This window comes from Meles meles, chromosome 4 (genome assembly GCF_922984935.1).
Source record: "Meles meles chromosome 4, mMelMel3.1 paternal haplotype, whole genome shotgun sequence".
Lineage (NCBI taxonomy): Eukaryota > Metazoa > Chordata > Mammalia > Carnivora > Mustelidae > Meles > Meles meles.
Window position 1 is genome coordinate 96,616,383 of NC_060069.1, and position 19,222 is coordinate 96,635,604.

Genomic DNA, 19,222 nt, shown 5'->3' on the forward strand with positions numbered 1-19,222 from the left:
TATAAACAATGGTGCAGCAAAATTCAGTTCAATGAATTTGGTCTGCCTTTTGGTTGATTGATATCTGTTTAGTTTTATTGATAACTTTTAAAACTCATTTGGCTTTTCTTTAAATAGTCCATTGAAATGTTTAGTTATGAATCATGTAATTGATATGCTATCAAAAGATTCTTGATATTCCCTGATAAACTACTATGTCGTTTTTGATGGCACAGTTTTATGGCATCTGCAGTTAGTTAAAGAAACTTTTACCATTTGTTAACTTTTCTAAAACCTTCTGAACCTGTTGCCATGTTATTTTGAGCCATGTCTCTGAGATAAAACATGGTCTGTCTTATTCTTCCTACCTCTTCTCCAAAGCTAGCCCTACTTCAGTAGTATGAACCTCATAGTTCCCTTATCTCCCTAATCTCAAGCCTAGCACATGTTTATTCAATAAATATTAGCTTTCTTTTTAGGGGCGCCTGGGTGGCTCAGTGGGTTAAGCCTCTGCCTTCGGCTCAGGTCATGATCCTGGAGTCCTGGGATCAAGCCCCGCATGGGGCTCTCTGCTCAGCGGGGAGCCTGCTCCCCCGTCTCTCTGCCTGCTGCTCTGTCTACTTGTGATCTCTCTCTCTCTCTCTGTCCAATAAATAAATAAATAATCTTTTAAAAATTTAGCTTTCTTTTTATTTTCAGTCTCTTCTACACTGCTTGTTCTTTGTCTTCAAGAATACACCCACTCTCTCTGATCCTGAAAGGTTCTTTTGCTCTGGTGTTTCTGTCCTCTAAAATACCATCCTTTTTTACATTCTTATGCTCACCCTGCAGTTTGTATCCACATTGTCTCAGTTTCCTTACTACTCACTGTCATGGATAGATGGGGAGACTGGGAGTGAGTAGTAATTATCATGAGCAAAAAATCATTTCAACCATTTTGTGCCAGCCCCATAGAAGTGCCTGTAATCTGTCCCCACAAAAGGACAGACTCTAGTGTAGAGAACAGGACTATAGCAGAAGTATAAGGAGGCTTCCTCTTTCATATAGGCAAAAGTTATGACAACAACCTCTCTGAAGTAGAGGAAAGCTGATGGAAAACAGTGAACCTCAAGGAATTCCTATAGTTAAGGAAGAGAAGAACAGTGAGTCGTAGAGATTGGGGAGGTGGTTAGAATTTCTTAAATTTTAGAATGTTAGATTCAAACAAATTTGCAAAAGCCCTCCCCTTCACCCAAGGGCTGTTTATTGACTCTAGATTAAGAATCTAGTCCTTTTAGTTATTTTGTGGACTTTACTTTCCTCTTTGTCTTTGGATATGGCAAAACCTCCAGGATCCATAGCTTCTCCTTCTCTTGCCTCTTATTTTCTTCACTTTTCTCCTTTCCTTTCATTAGTTACCCCCTCTCCCTACCCAAAACCAAAATGGCTGTCTCCTCCCTAAAGAAAAAGAGGTTGCTTCTTTTCAAGCCCTACCCCTGTGTGTGACATCCACAAAATGTCACATAAAACCACCATGCCCCCTCCACTGGGCAAACAGATACATAGAAAGACGGATGATCTGATAAAAGAGAGTAAATGAATGGGAGAAAGTGAGCAACATGGGCCATATGTGACGATATTCAGTTTATTTTAAAGATTATCTTAAAAGTGGCTTTGTCAGAATGTCTTATCTTAAAATCTCTGGTCATCTTTTCCTTTTTTAGATTAACTTTTAAATGTTGGGCACTTGGTCATAGAGATCTTCTAATTTAAAAGTGCTCGTATTCTAGGGACGCCTGGGTGGCTGGGTGGGTTGGGCCTATGCCTTCAGCTCGGGTTGTGATCTCAGAGTCCTGGGATTGGGTCCTGCATCGGGTGCTTTGCTCAGCGGGGAGCCTGCTTCCCCCTCTCTCTCTGCCTTCTTGTGATCTCTCTCTCTCTGTCAAATGAATAAATAAAATCTTAAAAAAAAAAAGTGCTCATATCCTGAATAGGTTGAATGCCTTTCTTGCTAGCTTATTTGTCCTTCCATTTTCAATTTCTCTTGATCAAAGACAGTTATCTTTTTCTCTGCCCTGAGACGTACTACATGAAACACACTGTTTCTTGCTCAGTATTGATAGGTGGATGGATGGATGGATGGATAGATGGATTTTAAAGAAGCCTTTTTAGCAGATTTTAATTGTAAATGGGATGGTGAAATGAAGAGTAACTACCACATCCATTAATTTTATTTTAGAACCATAGGAGTCCTCAGCCATGGTAATAGGGATTTCTCTTGCTTTCCTAGGTATAAGATTATAGGTTGAAATAGGACTAATGTGAAATAAAACACCCTAGGACCTTCCTATTCCTCAGTGACAACAAATATAGCTACTAAAGCTGATTTTGAGAAAACAGCATCTCTTCAAACCTGATCCGTAGGATAGTGGTTTTCCAACTGTCTTCCATCTTCTCACTTAAGCAGAAAGAGTCTTCTTTCAGTTTTAGGCTTTTGCTCCCATTCATCTTTCACAAATCTTGGCATCAGCTTGCTGGTTGTTTTTTGTTTTGTTTTGTTTTTTAATCAGAATCTGGTATCATTTAGTACAAATTTTAGATATTTAGAGGCCAATTTGAATAAGTCAGTAATGGAGCTTTACAACAGAAAATATTTTTATTTTTTTAATTTGTTTTTAAAGATTTTATTCATTTATTTGAGAGAGAGCAGGAGGAGCAGAGAGAGAAGGAGAAGCAGACTCTGTGCTGTGTGTGGAGCCCAGTGTGGGGCTCAGTCTCATAACCATGAGATCATGACCTGATTTGAAATCAGGAGTTGGACACCCAACTGACTGAGCCACCCAGGCACCCTCAGAAAACATTTTAAACTATAGTATTAAAACACTATTTTCTTTGCTAGGGTCTGGTGGGGAGGGATGAATCAGGAGTGACTGCTGAAAGGTTTTCCTTTTGAGTAATGACAGTGCTTTGAAACTAGACAGAGGTTTTGGATGGTTATACAACATTGTGAATGTATGAAATGCCACTGAACTGTGCACTTTAAAATGGGTAATTCGGGGGTGCCTAGGTAGCTCGGTCTTAAGTGTCTGCCTTTGGCTCAGATCCTGATCCCAGGGTCCTGTGATCAAGCCCCGGTCAGGCTCCCTGCTCCATGGGAAGCCTGCTTCTCCCTCTCCTGCTCCCCCTGCTTGTGTTCCCTCTTTAGCTGTCTCTCTGTCAAATAAATAAAATAAAATAAAATCTTTAAAATTTTTAGTTTTATGTTATGCAAATTTACTTTAAGATTATACTATTTAATTTTTTTTATTCCATGCCACGTCTGTGAACTGTCAAAATGTATGCTTTAGCTCAGAGAATAATGTCTTCCTGTAGCTAGTATGGTTGTGTAATTATTCCTTCAAATTATAACACTTACTAGAGTGAAAATGAAAGCCACTGGGGGTAAATGCTCGAATTACAAAAATTAACAGAGTTATCCTGGGAGGACCAGGAGAACAGTCACATTACCTAAAGCTAACACCAGAGACTTGTATGTAAAAGCTCACCACACTCCTTGCTATCTGTCTACATCATTAGATCCAATATCATCGTAAATTATTTCTTGAGACTTATATATAGGACTTGATTCTTTGAAGAAAGCCACTCTGTATAGAATTGATAGAAACTTCCACATGCTGGTAAAAAGCCTATTTCAAAGTAACAATCTTACTGAGTTAGAAAGCAAAATAAAATGGAATGAAAGCATTCTTATTTTTAATAAAGCAGTGAAGCTTTAGCAGTTGGGTAGGTTGGTCCATGCATGCAGTGGTGCCTACACACACATAGACACACAGTATATTTAAATTAATGAAAGATGGAAATATATCTTAGTAATATGCTTATTCTCAAACTTTTGGCCAGTCTAGTGCCCCAAGCTCCCTTTAATTCTCAGACATATTCTAATTTTAGCAGATAGTGCCTTAGTTATATGTACAACATTTCTGTGGACTTTCTCTGTAAGTTGATGATTAGCTCATTGATTCAGTTTTAGATGTAGGTTTATCATGTCTTTTTTTCTTTTAAGCCAGTGTTTTAATGTACTTTATGTTTATTGTTACCAATAAAAGTAGTTTCATATACAGAGTTAAGAATGGGCTCTAATATGTGTCTTACCTTTTCTTTAGAACTGTCCAGTAATCCACCTCTAGCTACTATCCTTATTCCTCCTCATGCTCGGATTCAAGCAGCTGCTTCAACCCCTACAAATGCCACAGCAGCCTCAGGTGAGAACATAAGTGTCTTCTCTAAAAACATTCTTTTTTTTTTTTAAAGAAGATAATGATTACCTCCATTTTATTTCATGTGATGTATGTGAACATTTAATACCCTCCAAATTTCAGAAACATAGCACAGCCAAATGAATAAATGTGAATAAAATGTTGCTTTATTTCCAAAAAAGCACAAAAGGACCCCATAAATACTTTATATAAATTATAAATATCTTCCTATAATGTTAAATTCTGTCCTCTTAGTTACCTTTAAAGTCATGCTTTCTATATAATTTCTTGATAAATATAATTAGATGAGATGCCCATAGCAGAAAGCAGTCTGTACAAATGTAATATTATTGAAGATATTTTACTTCAGTTTCATCATTCTGAGTATGTATGCTGGAGAGGCAAACTTTCAACAAGTATAAAATACAAATTGGTATAATTTGAGCATTTGAAAGAACTAAAACTAATGCAAATACATTTAAGATTTAGATCAGAATATGACTATATCTTGTCTATCTTTTAAAAAAAAAATGCCTTCATGGTCTCCCAGGTTAGAGCTCTGGTATACTGCTGATCTCTTAGCCAGCTAATGGGGCCTTATTTAGTGAGAATTGCAATTATTCTGAAAATATCCAACTTTTGAATGAATTTAAAAGTTCTTTAAAGAATCACTGGATGCAGTTTAAATTAAGTAAGAAATACAATAACACAATTGGGCTCAGAATTTGGTACCCTTTTTTATCCCCCTCTAAAAAGCAAATGTCAGGAGCTGACTCTATTTTCATTAAATCATCTAATACATTGAACTGAATTGGATCAGATATATTTTTGCCTAAGGGCATTGATGCTACAGGAGATAAAATCTTTCATTATTAGTTCTTGCAGTTCCACAATAAGGTCATGATCCATCTCCTGTTGTCTGGCACACAGTTGTTTGTTCCTTTGCAAAAGTTTTTTAGAGTATTGCTAATAAAGCTGAGAAACATTTCTAGTCCTTGGCCTACATTCGTTCCAGAAAAAGTCTGGAAAGAAAGGTTTCTTTTCTAGTTCTAGTTCCATCAGCACATGCTACTTTGAGAAAGTCATTTGAACTTTATTAGTTTTAATATATCTTACTAGTTTTCTCGATTTGTAAAATGTGTGGCATTGCTCTCCTAGAATAATGTTGTAAAAATAAAATAATGTACTGAATTGTGGTTTAAATTTTTTAAATATAAGAATTTTTTTTTTTTAAGATTTTATTTATTTATTTGACAGAGAGAGATCACAAGTAGGCAGAGAGGCAGGCAGAGAGAGTGAGAGGGAAGCAGGCTCCCTTCAGAGCAGAGAGCCGGACATGGGACTCGATCCCAGGACCCTGAGATCATGACCTGAGCCAAAGGCAGCGGCTTAAACCACTGAGCCACCCAGGCGCCCCTAAATATAAGAATTTTTAAAACTATGACCAATTTATTTAGAAGGAAGATAGAATTGCTTATGTGAGCTATTAATAAACCTAATAAATTCCTAACCCAAGTTAGATTTTATATGACATTGTTTGTTCCAAGCATGAAATAGCCCCTAACCCTGAATTAATGCAATTACTTGTTGAGCTTATTCCAGGAGTTTTATTAGAATTGCTTTAGAGTATGAGTAAAAATGAAGTTAGAAATACAATAGCACCAATTATGATTGGTGAGTTTTGGGTAATTTTAAATGATTTCTTTAGTGTGAGATACTAAACAAGTTAAAGTAGGTTTTTTTGGGGGGGCAAATTGCCTAGTATAACCTGATTTTTATATGGCTTCAATACAAGTTACAGCAGACCCCCCAAAATATTTCATTGCTATATATATATTCTTAAAGCCATTTATATCACATTTCGACATAAATATACAAAATGATTGGACTCTGATCCTGAGAGTTTACTTTGAAGTTGAAGTACATAAGAGTATGAGGAATTTAATAGAGGAATAGTAAGTAGGCTGAGGCTAAGGACAGACTTAGAATTAGTTGAGAAAAGTGCCTGCCTTGAGTATCTTGATAGTTACCAAAGAGGGTATCAGATACTGCTTTGAGCTTCCTAGTGGCTAAATAAAGGAATGTTACATGTTTAAATTTCCCATTGTTCATTAGATTAGCACCCTGATGGCTTAGGAGAAGCAAAATGTTTCTGGGCCTGCTGTTGGAGAAGTATTTCTCCCTTGGGGCCTCAAATTTGTTACTGTAAGAGATAGATTAAATGAAGTTCCCTTTACCATTCCAACAGTAAATGTAATAATGAGCCTCATATGAATACTTTTTTAAGTGCCCCTCGATGTGAGTCAGTGGCAAAACACCACATTATGGTCAGGGGAAAAGTTTTCTTTGGGGCCAAAGTAGTGAGAACCAAGTATGTTACCAAACATATCTCAGGAAATGCTGATCTAGATGAAGGACTTGATCGTGCGACATTGATGGCTATCTATATTTAAATAAATATGTATGTATGAGTATATATATTTTTTGAATAAGAATTTGGTAGTGTGGGTTATATTCTTTAATAAGACCTTAAAATATATATGCTCTTGTTGTCTCTCTTGGCTTCAGTTTCCTCATCCATAAAACAGGAATAGTACCCACTATATAGACTTGTAAGAAGTAAGATGTAATGTGTACAAGGTACTTAGCTGGTATTATGCTCGGAGTTCAGAAAGGGACTGCAAGTGAATTGATTAAGACCTGTTGGAAGGCATTACTATATAGAACAAGAACTATCATAGTTCTTGCTTTTTATTTTTTAGTTCACTAATCCCACTTCAGAATTCTTCGGGATACTTCTAACAGAAGACAGAAAGCTACCATGTACAGAGGTAGAAATAGGAATAATTATATAATAACAAAAAGGAAATCCAGTCTGATCTGACTGGTCAAGAGGAAGAAATTGTTTTGATACATTATGAAATCTCCATCTTTATATAATCACAAAAAAATCAGTTATGTAGCTTATAGACATTTGTAAAAATCTTCACCAGATCTTAGGTGCCATGTTGGTAACTGCCAGAATGAATGTTTGCATGTGGATAGGGACAAGATAAAAATATACAAAAATTGAAACAGTTGTGTTAAATTAGTGGGTATGGATTATGATTTTTTTTCTCTCAAAAATTTTCATATTCTTTCTAAATTGTTTTTAAAAAGTACCTCAGTATCAGGAGGCATTATAGTTGATCATGGCTCTGATGAGGAACTTTTGAAATTATAGATACTATTCTTAATAGTCCATAAAGTATAATTTTATATATGTATAATATATAATTTTAGTATATAACCTTAGCATATATAATATATAATTTTAACATATACATGTTTTTATATATGTAAATCCTGATTTTCTCCATGAGATCCTCTCATTTACTCCATTTGGGAGACCATTCGTCTAAACTATTTAGAAAAATAAATCTTGAGAAATCATAGTTTTACTGTTCAAATGTAAACTACTTTAGAGATTATGTAGTCCAATGCCATGTCAATTAAGTGTGAGATATGGTAGAGAATTTCAGCTAGAGCAGTTTTCTCTATCTTTATATATCTTCTGAGTAAGGTTTCCTTCAGTGCAATGATTATGCTATTAAATTTAAAAAACACTGATTTCCATTCATGTTCTTACTGTCTGCTAAGAAGAAGCCATCTATCCCATGCTTCTGTTTATCAGTAACTGGAAGCTCATTACTATAAAAATAAACACATTCCATCTTTATCTCATTCTGTTAGAAAGTTTATCCTTTTTTTCACCCCGAAATTTGTCCTCCTATACTTTCTTCTTCTCAGTGATCCTATTCTTGGGTTACACACAAAGGTTCTCAAATTTTAATGATGGCTAACTGCCTTCCATATTAGTGAGGGTTTCAGATCCTAATCCCTAGTATGTTCTAAGTGTCACGTTGTTGGGTTTTCTATACAATTATATATCACCTACACATTTGATAAACATAACAGTTTTTTTGCCACTGTTAAGCAGCTAATAAAACATATCAAACAGTACAAGGCAGGGCCTCCTTAGAGATGTTTTTGCCTTTTCTCAAATTACTGATAAAATAAGTTAAATGGTACTAAAAGCAAGACTTACTAGAGATTATTCTTCTGGGGATTTCTGAATGATTGTTTGCCCCTCTTGTTGTTTACTTAGCTACAGACCAACCTTACAATATTCATTTTAGTGATGTTTTGGAAAACTTTATAAAATGCTTTGTTGTTGTCAAAAAATTTTTTAAGAAAGTTTTCCATCCTTAAGGTATCACTGTCAAGAATGGAATTCAAACTTTTTTTTTAAGACTTAGGGAGATTTCTAATGTCTGCTATTTGTCCACTGTGAGTTTCTGTAATCCATTTTAGAATTTGTTTCTTGGACTTTAGATTCTGGATTTAAAGACATTTAAAATGTATAGATTGCCCTCACCTTTCTTGGGCTGCATTTTGTTTATTAGGATTTTTGTTATATCCTTTCCAGGTTGAAAACCCTTCTAACAGAAAAGGGAATCATGATAGGAGTTGGACAAGGTCTGTCTTCTCTTTTTACCTGGTCAGGGGGTTTAATTTTTTTGACCTTGCTTTGAATGCCTTATGCTGTTTATTTAAATCAAATCTGACCTGTTTTTATAGGTTCTCATTGTTATTTTCTATTCTTCCTTGAATGTGTGCCCTTGTTCTTAAAGTTACCTATATTTAAAATGATGAGCTCATCAGAGAAAACCCTTTTAGTTGAATTCTTTGGTTCTTCTCCCTTTATTTTGCATTGAGATTATTTGCAATTGCTTGGTCAGAGTTTTGTTTTTTTCTAATTTTCTACTTCTTGTCAGTTTTGAGCTCCTTTTGAAGACTATAGCTGTTCAAATCAAACCTATTATTCCCTGAACTTTTTGAAATCCATTTTACTGAGGTCATGGCTCAGATTTAGCCAGGGCCCATGGTTCCCTTTATATACTATTACTTCAGAATTCCTGCCACCTACATCACCAGCCAGTTCTTTCTAGTTGGGCAGAATTAAACCCAGAATAATTTATCCCATTGTTTGTTTGTTTCTACTCATTTTGAGAGTTGAAATGTTAGACAAATTAAGTCCATGAATCAAATACTTTCTAAAATCATAGTTACCATCCTTTCATCCCCTCCCCCCAAGTACTATTATCTTTTACCTCTTTGCCAGTGCACAGTGTGCTTTGGGAAAGCTGTATCCATATCTTGGCTAGTTTTATCATCGTCAGGGTATTGCTCTCAAGTGTTCCTTTTCCCAGCCCTTTCGTTTCTGTTGTCTCTTTATCGTAACCCAAATATATATGGAATTTCTAAAAATATGTAGCTTTTAAAAATATGGGGATTTTTTCTGTTAAAAAATAATATATAGTTATTTTAGAAAATAAAAGTCTTCCTTATTCTCAATTCCAAAGATAATGAACGGTAACATCATTTTATATTTTAGTCTGTTTATGAATGGGCAGAGAGAGATGCCTTCTTTTTTTTTTTTTTTTTTTAATGGGCCCTGCTATTCAAGGGATGGGGGTAAATAACTATGCATCCTAAGCCTGTACCATAATTTATTTAACTTGATTTCTTATTCTTAGACATTTGTATTATATTTCAGTGCTTAGAAGTATAATTGCCAAGTCAAAAGATAATAAATTTTTTAAGATTTTGATATATATCAAATTGCCTTCTGGAAAGCTTATCCCAGATTATACTGCCCACTTACAGTGCACGTATTTTTCCATTTCTCCCATTACCTTAACACTAGCCAGCCCAAAGTGGGGTGGGGAAGGTGCTGCATGCATGTGTGCAAATATATTTTTAGGTATTACCAACTTGGTAGCCAAAGAATGTGGGTGTCTTTTTTAAGTACAGTGCTATACCCATTACCTCCTTTTGGCTCCTTTTGGTTTTCTATGTAGATACCTACAGTCAAGCCTGCTTAGTCATTATTTTCCTCAGAGCGGCGTTAAGTATCACTTCAAGGAAATTGTTTCTTTTTATTCAAAACATGTTTTCTCCTATTGAGTCAAAATTTTTACCTGAATTTCTCCCCCTCCAAAAGTAATGTAAAATCATCTTAAGTTGAGAAATGTTATATGAAACATTCTTCTAGATGTTCTTCAAATGTTCAGTTCCTTGCCTGAAGTTGTCTGTTGATACTTGTATTCCTTTTCTCATTCTTTGTTCCAAATTAGATCTTTTAACCCAAAAGGCGAAAATGTTTCCTGTGTCCTCACGGCCTTCAGTTACCTACCCTGAACAACCAACCCTCCTAATTAAAATGTGCTCTACCCCTAATTAAAATGTGCTCTACCCCTGAGCCCGGAGTGCCTAAGATCTCTCTGCTGCTGGCAGATAAGATATAAGGTCTCATTGACAGGCCCTCCGACTTTGTTAGTTTTTTGATTGGCTCACTGGCATCTGAATTGCAGTTATGTTTTTGAAATGAGTGAAGCCACTTTGGTGTCTTGTGTCACACCTTTTCTTCAGAAAAATGAAAAAAGAAAGGTAATAATGCTTTGCTGAGGAGGGGTCACCCCCCCTCATTATTATACACCCCAAATTGTCAAAGTCATAGTAGACATTATAAAGAGAAAAATGAAAATTGAGTCCTTCCCTTTATACTTTATATTTTTATTTCACTAATGTAGATTATGATTTCAATTTAAATGTAAGTTTAGAGTGTACATTTGATTCTCTGTGAAAAATGGTCTTTTTTGTTCCTGTGTCAGTTAGTAACACTAACACCTGAAACATAGTTTTTTAATAAAGATATTTCCACTTGGAATAGCTTGAATAGGAACTTTCTGAGTATAAATAACATATCTCAGGCTGCCAAAATTTTATCTTTTAGAAAAGTTGACCTGTCATGAGATATTTGTAACTATTATAGAATGAGATAGTAGTAAATAGAAACACGTGAAATGGGCTCAGAGAGCATAAAGGAACTAAGGAAATAAAAGTGTACTTAAAGTTAACCAAACATAAAGTACATGTAAAATATGAAAAGAATTTGATATTTGAAATATGCGCTTTTGCTAATCTGCCAATGATAAAAAAATATTAAGGATTTTGTAGCTTTTGAGAACTTGAAATATATTATTTATGATAAATAGGGAACGAAGTTTTTATTTTTACTTAATTTCAGTTAAATTAATAACCATATATAGTTAGCAGCCACCCTATAAGAGGGTACAGATAGAACATTTCAGGCCAAACAGTGAACACTTGTATCACTTAAAAGTCTTTATCTTTTAGATAGATCCATAGTTGCAGAATACTGATTCATGGTGGCAGGACATTTGGAACTCAGCCTCCTGTGTTTACTCACTATGCTTTCCTCCCAACCTGTTTTCTTATTTGCTACTCTCTTTTTATTTAAACACTTTGGCAACAGTTTATAAATGTGGGGTCTTCCATTCACTTTCCTTCCCTCCCCGTTGGCACATTTGATTAAACACTTTTGGAGGGAGAATGGACAGGAGTTGCTGATGCATTAGATGTAGGGAGTAGGGAAAGGAAAGAATCATGGTGACAACTTTTGGTTTATGACCTGAGCAACTAGGTGGAGCATTTTCCTCAGTATTGAGACAGCAGCTCAACAAATCCATGACTCACTTATCTAGCAACTCTTATAGATCTCTGAGAATATAGGAGGGGACGTGGGGGAGCAACTATGGGTCCAATCCTAGAAAAATATATGTGTATCATATATGGAATTTTACACATAAAAATTTTGTCTAGGATAAAAGTTGCAGCCTCATGGATTCTATTGGGAACCTGATACCTTAGGGGCATCACCCTTAGCTTCACTATGGGGTTGCCCCACTTGTCATTTTTATCTCTGAAGTCACACAGAATAAAATTGGTTTTATTAAATACATGTACAAATTCCCTTTGCCATATCCAACACAAAAGCCATAGAACCATAGACTTTTCTTAGAGTTAGGGAAAAACAAGTGATCATCTTATGTGACTTTCCTTGTCTTTTGTATATTTTATTAGGAGAGGACATACATATCTTGTAGAGGGACTAAGTCAGGGATGCTCTCATGGGCTTGTGGGCGTAAATTCTACCTGGCATTTAACTTACTTGACCTGTATGTATGTATGTTCAAGATACCCCAAAATTTAGCAGCTTAAAACAAGAATAATTCCTGGGTCAGGAATTCAGAAGCAGCCTAGCTGGATGGTTCTAGGTCAGGGTCTTTTATGAGGTTGTAGTCAAATGTCATCTAGGGCTGCAGACATTGGAATGCTTACCTGGGGCTAGAAGATGTACTTCCAGGATGACTCATTTATGTGCTTAGCAAATCAGTCCTGGCTGCGAGAGGTCTCGGTCCCTTACCATTTTGTACCAACTCTTCATAATGCCACTTAAGTGTCTCATATTTTTGCAGCTGGTTTTCCATAGACCAACTGATCCAAGAAAGAGGACAAGGTAGAAGCCACAATATCTTTTATGTCCTAACTCTGAAAGTCATACACCATTGTCTCTGCAAATATCCTATCAATTACATAGGTCAGCCCTATTTTGGGGGGAAGGGACTACATTAGGGCATAAACACCCAGAAGACATGACTCATTGGGGCCATCTTGGAAGGGGGCTACCACAGTGTGTAAGAATGGTCTTAATACCTCTGTCCCTCAAAGCTGATCATTCTCTCTATTCTTCAAGTCCTTCTTTGGTTGGTTGGTTGCTTGGTTCTGAAGTAGCATCAGAAGGATGGTAAGGGACATTGGTTTCTAGGAAGCTTGAAATAATCACCTCTGTATTTGTTTCCAAAACACTTTTATCTTTGCATACCCTATACAGACTGAGAATTAGGAAATAAAATAACTGTTCTTTTAATTCTTATTATAAATTTCCAGATCTGTTCTAATGTAGTAACCCTTTTAGATAATAGAAATAGGCTTCTAGAAATCATAGTGGATTATGTAGGAGTTAGGTCTGAATGAAAGTCCCCTTAGGTTCTTTTCTTCCTTTGCTGGGAAATCTTTTGTGCTGTCCCTTGTAGTACCCATAAAGGCCATCATTCTCTTCCTCTAATACCTCTGTGCTTATTTCTCCCATTTGTTAGCTCTTCAACCACGGGCACATTTCTTAATTTCTGTGTGCCTTTATTTTCCCATTTGCAAAATAGGGGCAATAATTGTACCTATTTATTGGGTGTGTACCTGCAATGTACATAGTATGATGTCTGGCACATTAGTAAGCATTCAGATGTTAACAGTTGCTGCCACTGACATTATGGTGGTGGTGATGATTATTATAGTCACACTAAGCTGTACAGTTTATGTATTTTTAGATGTCTCTTTTGCCTTTCCACTTACTGAACAATTTCTATACCCAGGTACTGTGCTGAGACCTTCCTAGGCCTTATTTCATAGGCAGGTGATAGTATCTCCATTTTACAGATGAGGAAATTGAGGAATAAAGAGGTTAAATAACTTTCTATTGTCACAAAGCTGTTAAGTGGTACATAGCTATTAAGTGGTACAACTGGGTCTCATTCTCAGTGTTTGTGGAGCTGGACTAGATTGAAGAAAGATGTATCACTGTAAATTTCAGGATAGCATCTCAGGACTAAAAACGAAACTGTACAGTCTTTGGTTATTCATAGTTGAATTGGATGCTTTGTAATCAAAAGTTGTTAGCTGTCCTTAAAACCATAATGCCAGGAAGCCTCACTTTTACCAGTATGAATGTGAAAAGGAAAGGGAATGCTGGAAACAGGAGCAAAATGAATTGTGATGCTTTTAAGGAGCTTGCTTTCTTTCTTTCTTTCTTTCTTTCTTTCTTTCTATTTGACAGACAGAGAGTACAAGTAGGCAGAGAGGCAGGCAGAGAGAGAGAGGGGAAAGCAGGCTCCCTGCCGAAGCAGAGAGCCTGATGTGGGACTCGATCCCAGGATCCTGGGATCAGGACCTGAGCCGAAAGCAGAGGTTTAACTCACTGAGCCACCCAGGTGCCCTTTTAAGGAGTTTCTGTTTAAATATTTGAGAAGAAATGTTAAATTACTAAACATCCAAATCCAGTGACAGTTTTTAATTAATGAACATTTTTATTGTAAAAAGGCCATATTAACTCAACTACTTAAAATAAGCTTACAGAATTGGCAGTAGGAGCAAAGTAAGTATGTACCAAGAAGAACTTTAAAAATGTAGTTTTATTCAGTTAGTAAGCCTGGTGTTCTGAGGGAGCTACTCTTGAGGTTGTAGAACTTTCCATTTTCTTTGTTGTATTTCTCCTCCCTGTACTTTGCCTCTGAAAAACATCTTTCTGTTCTTTTTCTCACAAAGGATGTATATAATTTGATTTTAAATGTAATTTGTTACAGCAGGCAAAGGTTATTTGTTTTTGTTTGATGAATGAATACAGTGCCGTGACTTTAGCTTTCAAGGATATTTATAATCAAAATATTTAGCTGTTAAAATTTTACTTAATAGGGGATATGGAGATAATTCAGAAAAAAAATAATGAAATCATTAAATTACAAACCTGAGGACACTACATGTCTTTTCAAATTTTATTATTTAAAAGTTGAATTTGTTTCTTCAAATTCATACACACAATAGGATTTTGCTAGAGAGTAAATTAACATAATGAACTGGATGGCTATGTAAATAAACCTTAGTGGGTGTCCTCCAGTGTAGCTCATGCCTGCCATGCCTTTCATGGTCAAGTTGGTGAATTCCTCATGATTGGGAAATCTGTTAAGTCTGGAAGACCAGAACATGAAAGTTTTACCTGTCCTCTTCACATACTAAAAATGAGAGAGAAGTGCTGTTTGATGATGATCACACATAGGTTCTGAGTGTCATCCAACTCATGGGAAATGCTACAATAAGTTTGGATTTGTGAGGATCATTATCATTCTGAAATAGCTCTGCAGCCTTTCAGGCATTTGCTAGACTTGTTTTTAAAGCAACCTGTGGGGGTGCCTGGATGGCTCAGTGGATTAAAGCAGCCTGTGCCTTAATTATGAAAATGATTGTTTTTCTTGAGAAAATCATACAGGAACATGTGACCTGGACAGAAATTGATGTTATCATTGATGACAGAATTTGGGTGATCATTGAAGAGTAAAATTCGCACTAGGAAGGGCATATCTAAGAAAGACCAGGAGTCATGACTGAAGTATTAGACATAGTTATGTAGTGATTATTGGAAAAGGCATGTACCTGCCTTCGGAGAAAGGTTCTGTGTCATATACCTTGCCACCTGTCCCATGTGCCATATAATGAGTTAATATGACTCCATGCATGGACCCTGGACCTGTAATGTTTGCACTTATTTTCATGAAAATGGGACTAGAAGCAGCTTTAAGTTTTTTGAAGGAAATTAAAAATGAATTAAACATAACCAGTCAAATTGAGAGATTTGACATTTCTTCCCCAAAGACTGAATTAAATATATATAAAGACAGATTATTTTGAGGGCAGGAAAATCAGGAATTTAGAAAAGAAGTGTAGTTTTTATAGAGTGGCCATTGGAATGATAAACTGGACATCTCATCCTTAAGTAAAGTGTTCCTGTGTGTCCTCGGGGTCTTCTGTTTCTTCCTGTAATTAGAAAATTGAAACAAAAAAGATCCAAGGACAGATGTTAACATTCAGCCATGACAGTTGTTTACTCTTCAAAGGATATAGGAGCATTTCAGTCTCTAGGGAGACAAAACTTCGGAACTTGTTTTTTTGGTGTCACCAGCTTTGATGGCCAAGGACAGTATGACTTCTAGGAAGATGGCTCTTAGAAGTTATCCATCCCAGTCAAGCCTCTTCTCTTCTTGCTCAGGGCTCAGTGTCAAGTGTTTGGGAGAAAATATGCCCAGCAGTATGTATTAGCAGTCACATGCATGATGGCACAGGGACACGGCTGGACAGGCAACTGAAAGGGCAGTCTGTTGCCTGCCTGAGAGGCATTGCTGGTCCAGATGCAACTAAATGTCCACTTAAATGTTAATAGATGCTGTGAAATAATGATGGACCTTAAAAGGGAGGGGAGGGGAGTTAAAAAATATAAAGTTAGACATATTTCCAAAAGATTAGGTGAAGTAAGCTCTGTGCCAAGATATTTGACTGCAAGATGCTTCATTGAATTGAAGAAGTGAATCAGTCCTGCAGTGGCTGTTCCTTTTTTGCTCATTATCTTCCATTTCTACAAATAGTGAAGAAGGACTATACTTAGAAAGTAAGCAGCTGAGGTTGATTTACACATGGTGCTTCTCCCTCTCAGTGCTGACCCATGTTATGGTCATTGCCTCCACCCGTTTCACCCACTTAAGCAGGTGGCAAACTGTAACCTGGTTCAGAATGTTTAGCAAGTGTTCCCAGCTGTGCACTGTTCACTTACTTATTTTCAAGCGAGCCAGACTCCCAACCGAGTACTCATGCATGGGCTGCTACTCTGGCCCCAACTAACTCAAAGACACTTGTCTTTCCTGCACCAAACACCAGGCCAAGGCATGGACTCAGCTCTAAGCAGAAAGAAATTCAGATTTCATAGTATTGGCCATATTTAAACATTTTCAGATACAACTTGGAAGACCACACAGCTTACAGTCTGCAGTTGAGGCAGTGTACTTTTCTCTTTGGGATGTTAAAGCATTGCTCATGCTCTGTCTTGGGACTTTCGATTTGCAGATGCTAATGCCGGAGACCGTGGACAGACCAACAACGCCGCTTCTGCATCAGCTTCCAACTCCACCTGAACAGCCCTGAGCAGCCAGCAGCTGCAAGGGAAAAACCACCAGTTACTTGAGTGTCACTCAGCAACACTGGTCACGTTTGGAAAGAAAATTAAAAAGAGAAAAAAACCTGCTCATTTTAGTGTTCAATTTTTTTATTATTATTGTTGTTCTTATTTAACCTTGTAAAATATCTATAAATACAAACCAATTTCATTGTATTCTCACTTTGAGGGAGATCCAGGGGGTGGGAGGGGTTGTGGGGAGGGGAAAGCGGAGCACTAGAACACACAATCTCTCTCCCACGACAATCTTTTTTTTATCAAAAGTCTGCTGTTGTATACTTTAAAAACAGGACTCCTGCCTCATGCCCCTTCCACAAAAGAAGACGACTTTGTTCTGTGCTGAAGTTTTTTTGAACTTTGTTTTCTTTTAAAGTCAAGTGTAAGACTTTGGTATAGTGCACAGCTTGAAATTGGTTGGGAGCTTAGCAGGTGTAACTCAGTGGGGACTTCAATGTCACTTGTAAAATTAATCCATATCCTCGGGTATTTGAAGACTTGCCTTTGGCATGTTGGTGGCAGGTGTGGCAGACAAAAAAGAAAATGTGTATCATTTGTATGTAACCCAGGGAGGTCAATAAAGTTTGAAGATTCTTAATTGACTTGATAAGGTTTTCTTTTGCTCTTAATCAGTGCTAGTGGTGAAGAAACTTAAATTGGAGGCTTTCAAAGGAGGAGCATGCGTGCTCTGAGGGTGGATCTTTGTTTGCCTGACCAGAGGTTCCCTGCAAGTCTTAGTACAGTTTGAAACTAGTGACCAGAAGACTGAAAAGGATGTTGAGCCAGTCACTCTGGCTGCAGAGGTCAAAAGCTGATGAACCTGGAGGAAGGGACAGGTCAAGAGCAGATCTCACCACTGTGAATGAATTTGTCCACATTTGTTTCTAAAGTTGCTTCCCTTGGAAAGATACACTTGAGAGGACATTATAGTTAAATAATGTGAACTGTAACAGTCTACTGGTTTATTTTTCATGTTTTTAATTAAAATTGAGCTTGCAGGAATTGCCACATTCTGCACATAGTTCTAATTTTTAAATCCAAATCTAGAATCTGTATTTAATTTCAGCTTTTTTTTTAACCTCATGCATTTAAAATTTTATTTATTGATATATGTCAGATAGACCATTATGGTTTTAGATGGTAGGAATATTAAGAACTACACATCAAAATGGTATAAACAGTCATGTGTACCTGCTGACTTTATAGGAAAGTTGATTATATAAATGTGTGTATGTATATATGTTATATATACATAGATTCAATACTGCCTTTTATTTTTGTTTTGTCCACAGTATCAAAATCAACTGGTTGAAGCATGAGAAGAATGTTTCCCCCCACACCCAGCTAAGAGTTTCTGTTTCTGTTTTCTTTGTGTATCAGTGAATAGTATAAGACTCAGTTCCTGTTTTTGAAGAAAAAGCAATATTCCTTGGAAAGCAAAGAGGATTGAAGGATTATGTTTGCAGTGAAGAAAGATTTTCACAACTAGTTTGTTTTATACTTTTAAGGTTGACATCTTTGTGGGCCTTATATACTCTAAAATGAACCTTAGTCACCTTGGTGCTTATGGGCCATTACTTGACCTATGAATCTTTAAGGCACAATCAGTTGTACTTTACATTTAAAGATCACTTGAGTGATGGCCGCCTTTCCCTTCTACCCAGTCTTTCCCCACACACCTTCCAAGGTTAGTTGATAACTGTAGGGCGATAGCGCTGAGCCCTTGATCGTGTGTAACCTCCCTTCACCTTTCTCATTGCCACCTTAGGTTGTGTTAGGGGTCTTGCCCTCCAGGTGATTTGGAATTGGAGTCTCTTGGCAGCCCTCAACGCAGGTCCCAGTACCCTGTCCTGCTTCTTTACCAAGTGTGTGCGACTCTCCAAGAGAGTCCTACTGCCTGCTGAAGTGAACCAGTACCCAGAAGGGCAACTGTGAGCCATCTTAGTTTTCACTCACTGTTTAGCTAAGCTCTTTGGCCACAAAAGGGGTTTCTCCAACCTCTGTTTATATCAGAGTTCGTGAGAAAGGAAACACACTCAGTCAAACCAAATCGAACAAATTGACTTCTACACTTCATAATGTGCTTCTGAGAGCTAATTAAGCTTTGAAAGAAGTCTGAATCAAAGTATTTGGCAAGGTAATTCCTAAAGGGAATGCTTTGGTAGACCATTTTCAGAAAGGATTTATAAGAAGCTGAACAGCAGGTCTATGGCAGAGAAAAGGACCTGCTTTCACACCAAACTGCCCAGCCAAACATTTGGACACAGACACT

The 19,222-nt window shown here is 36.8% G+C and overlaps 1 protein-coding gene across 2 annotated transcripts in view; it reads left to right on the forward strand.

Moving 5' to 3' along the window:
- Positions 1-17,548, forward strand: part of GSK3B (glycogen synthase kinase 3 beta) — a 209,890-nt gene extending 192,342 nt beyond the window's left edge. For both annotated transcript variants that reach the window (XM_046003800.1, XM_046003801.1), the window contains 2 exons: positions 4,122-4,220; positions 16,845-17,548. In XM_046003800.1, coding sequence (XP_045859756.1) covers positions 4,122-4,220; positions 16,845-16,912 — 167 coding nt within the window. In that variant the 3' untranslated portion in view covers positions 16,913-17,548. The remainder of the gene's footprint in view (positions 1-4,121; positions 4,221-16,844) is intronic.
- The last annotated feature ends 1,674 nt before the right edge of the window (positions 17,549-19,222 follow it).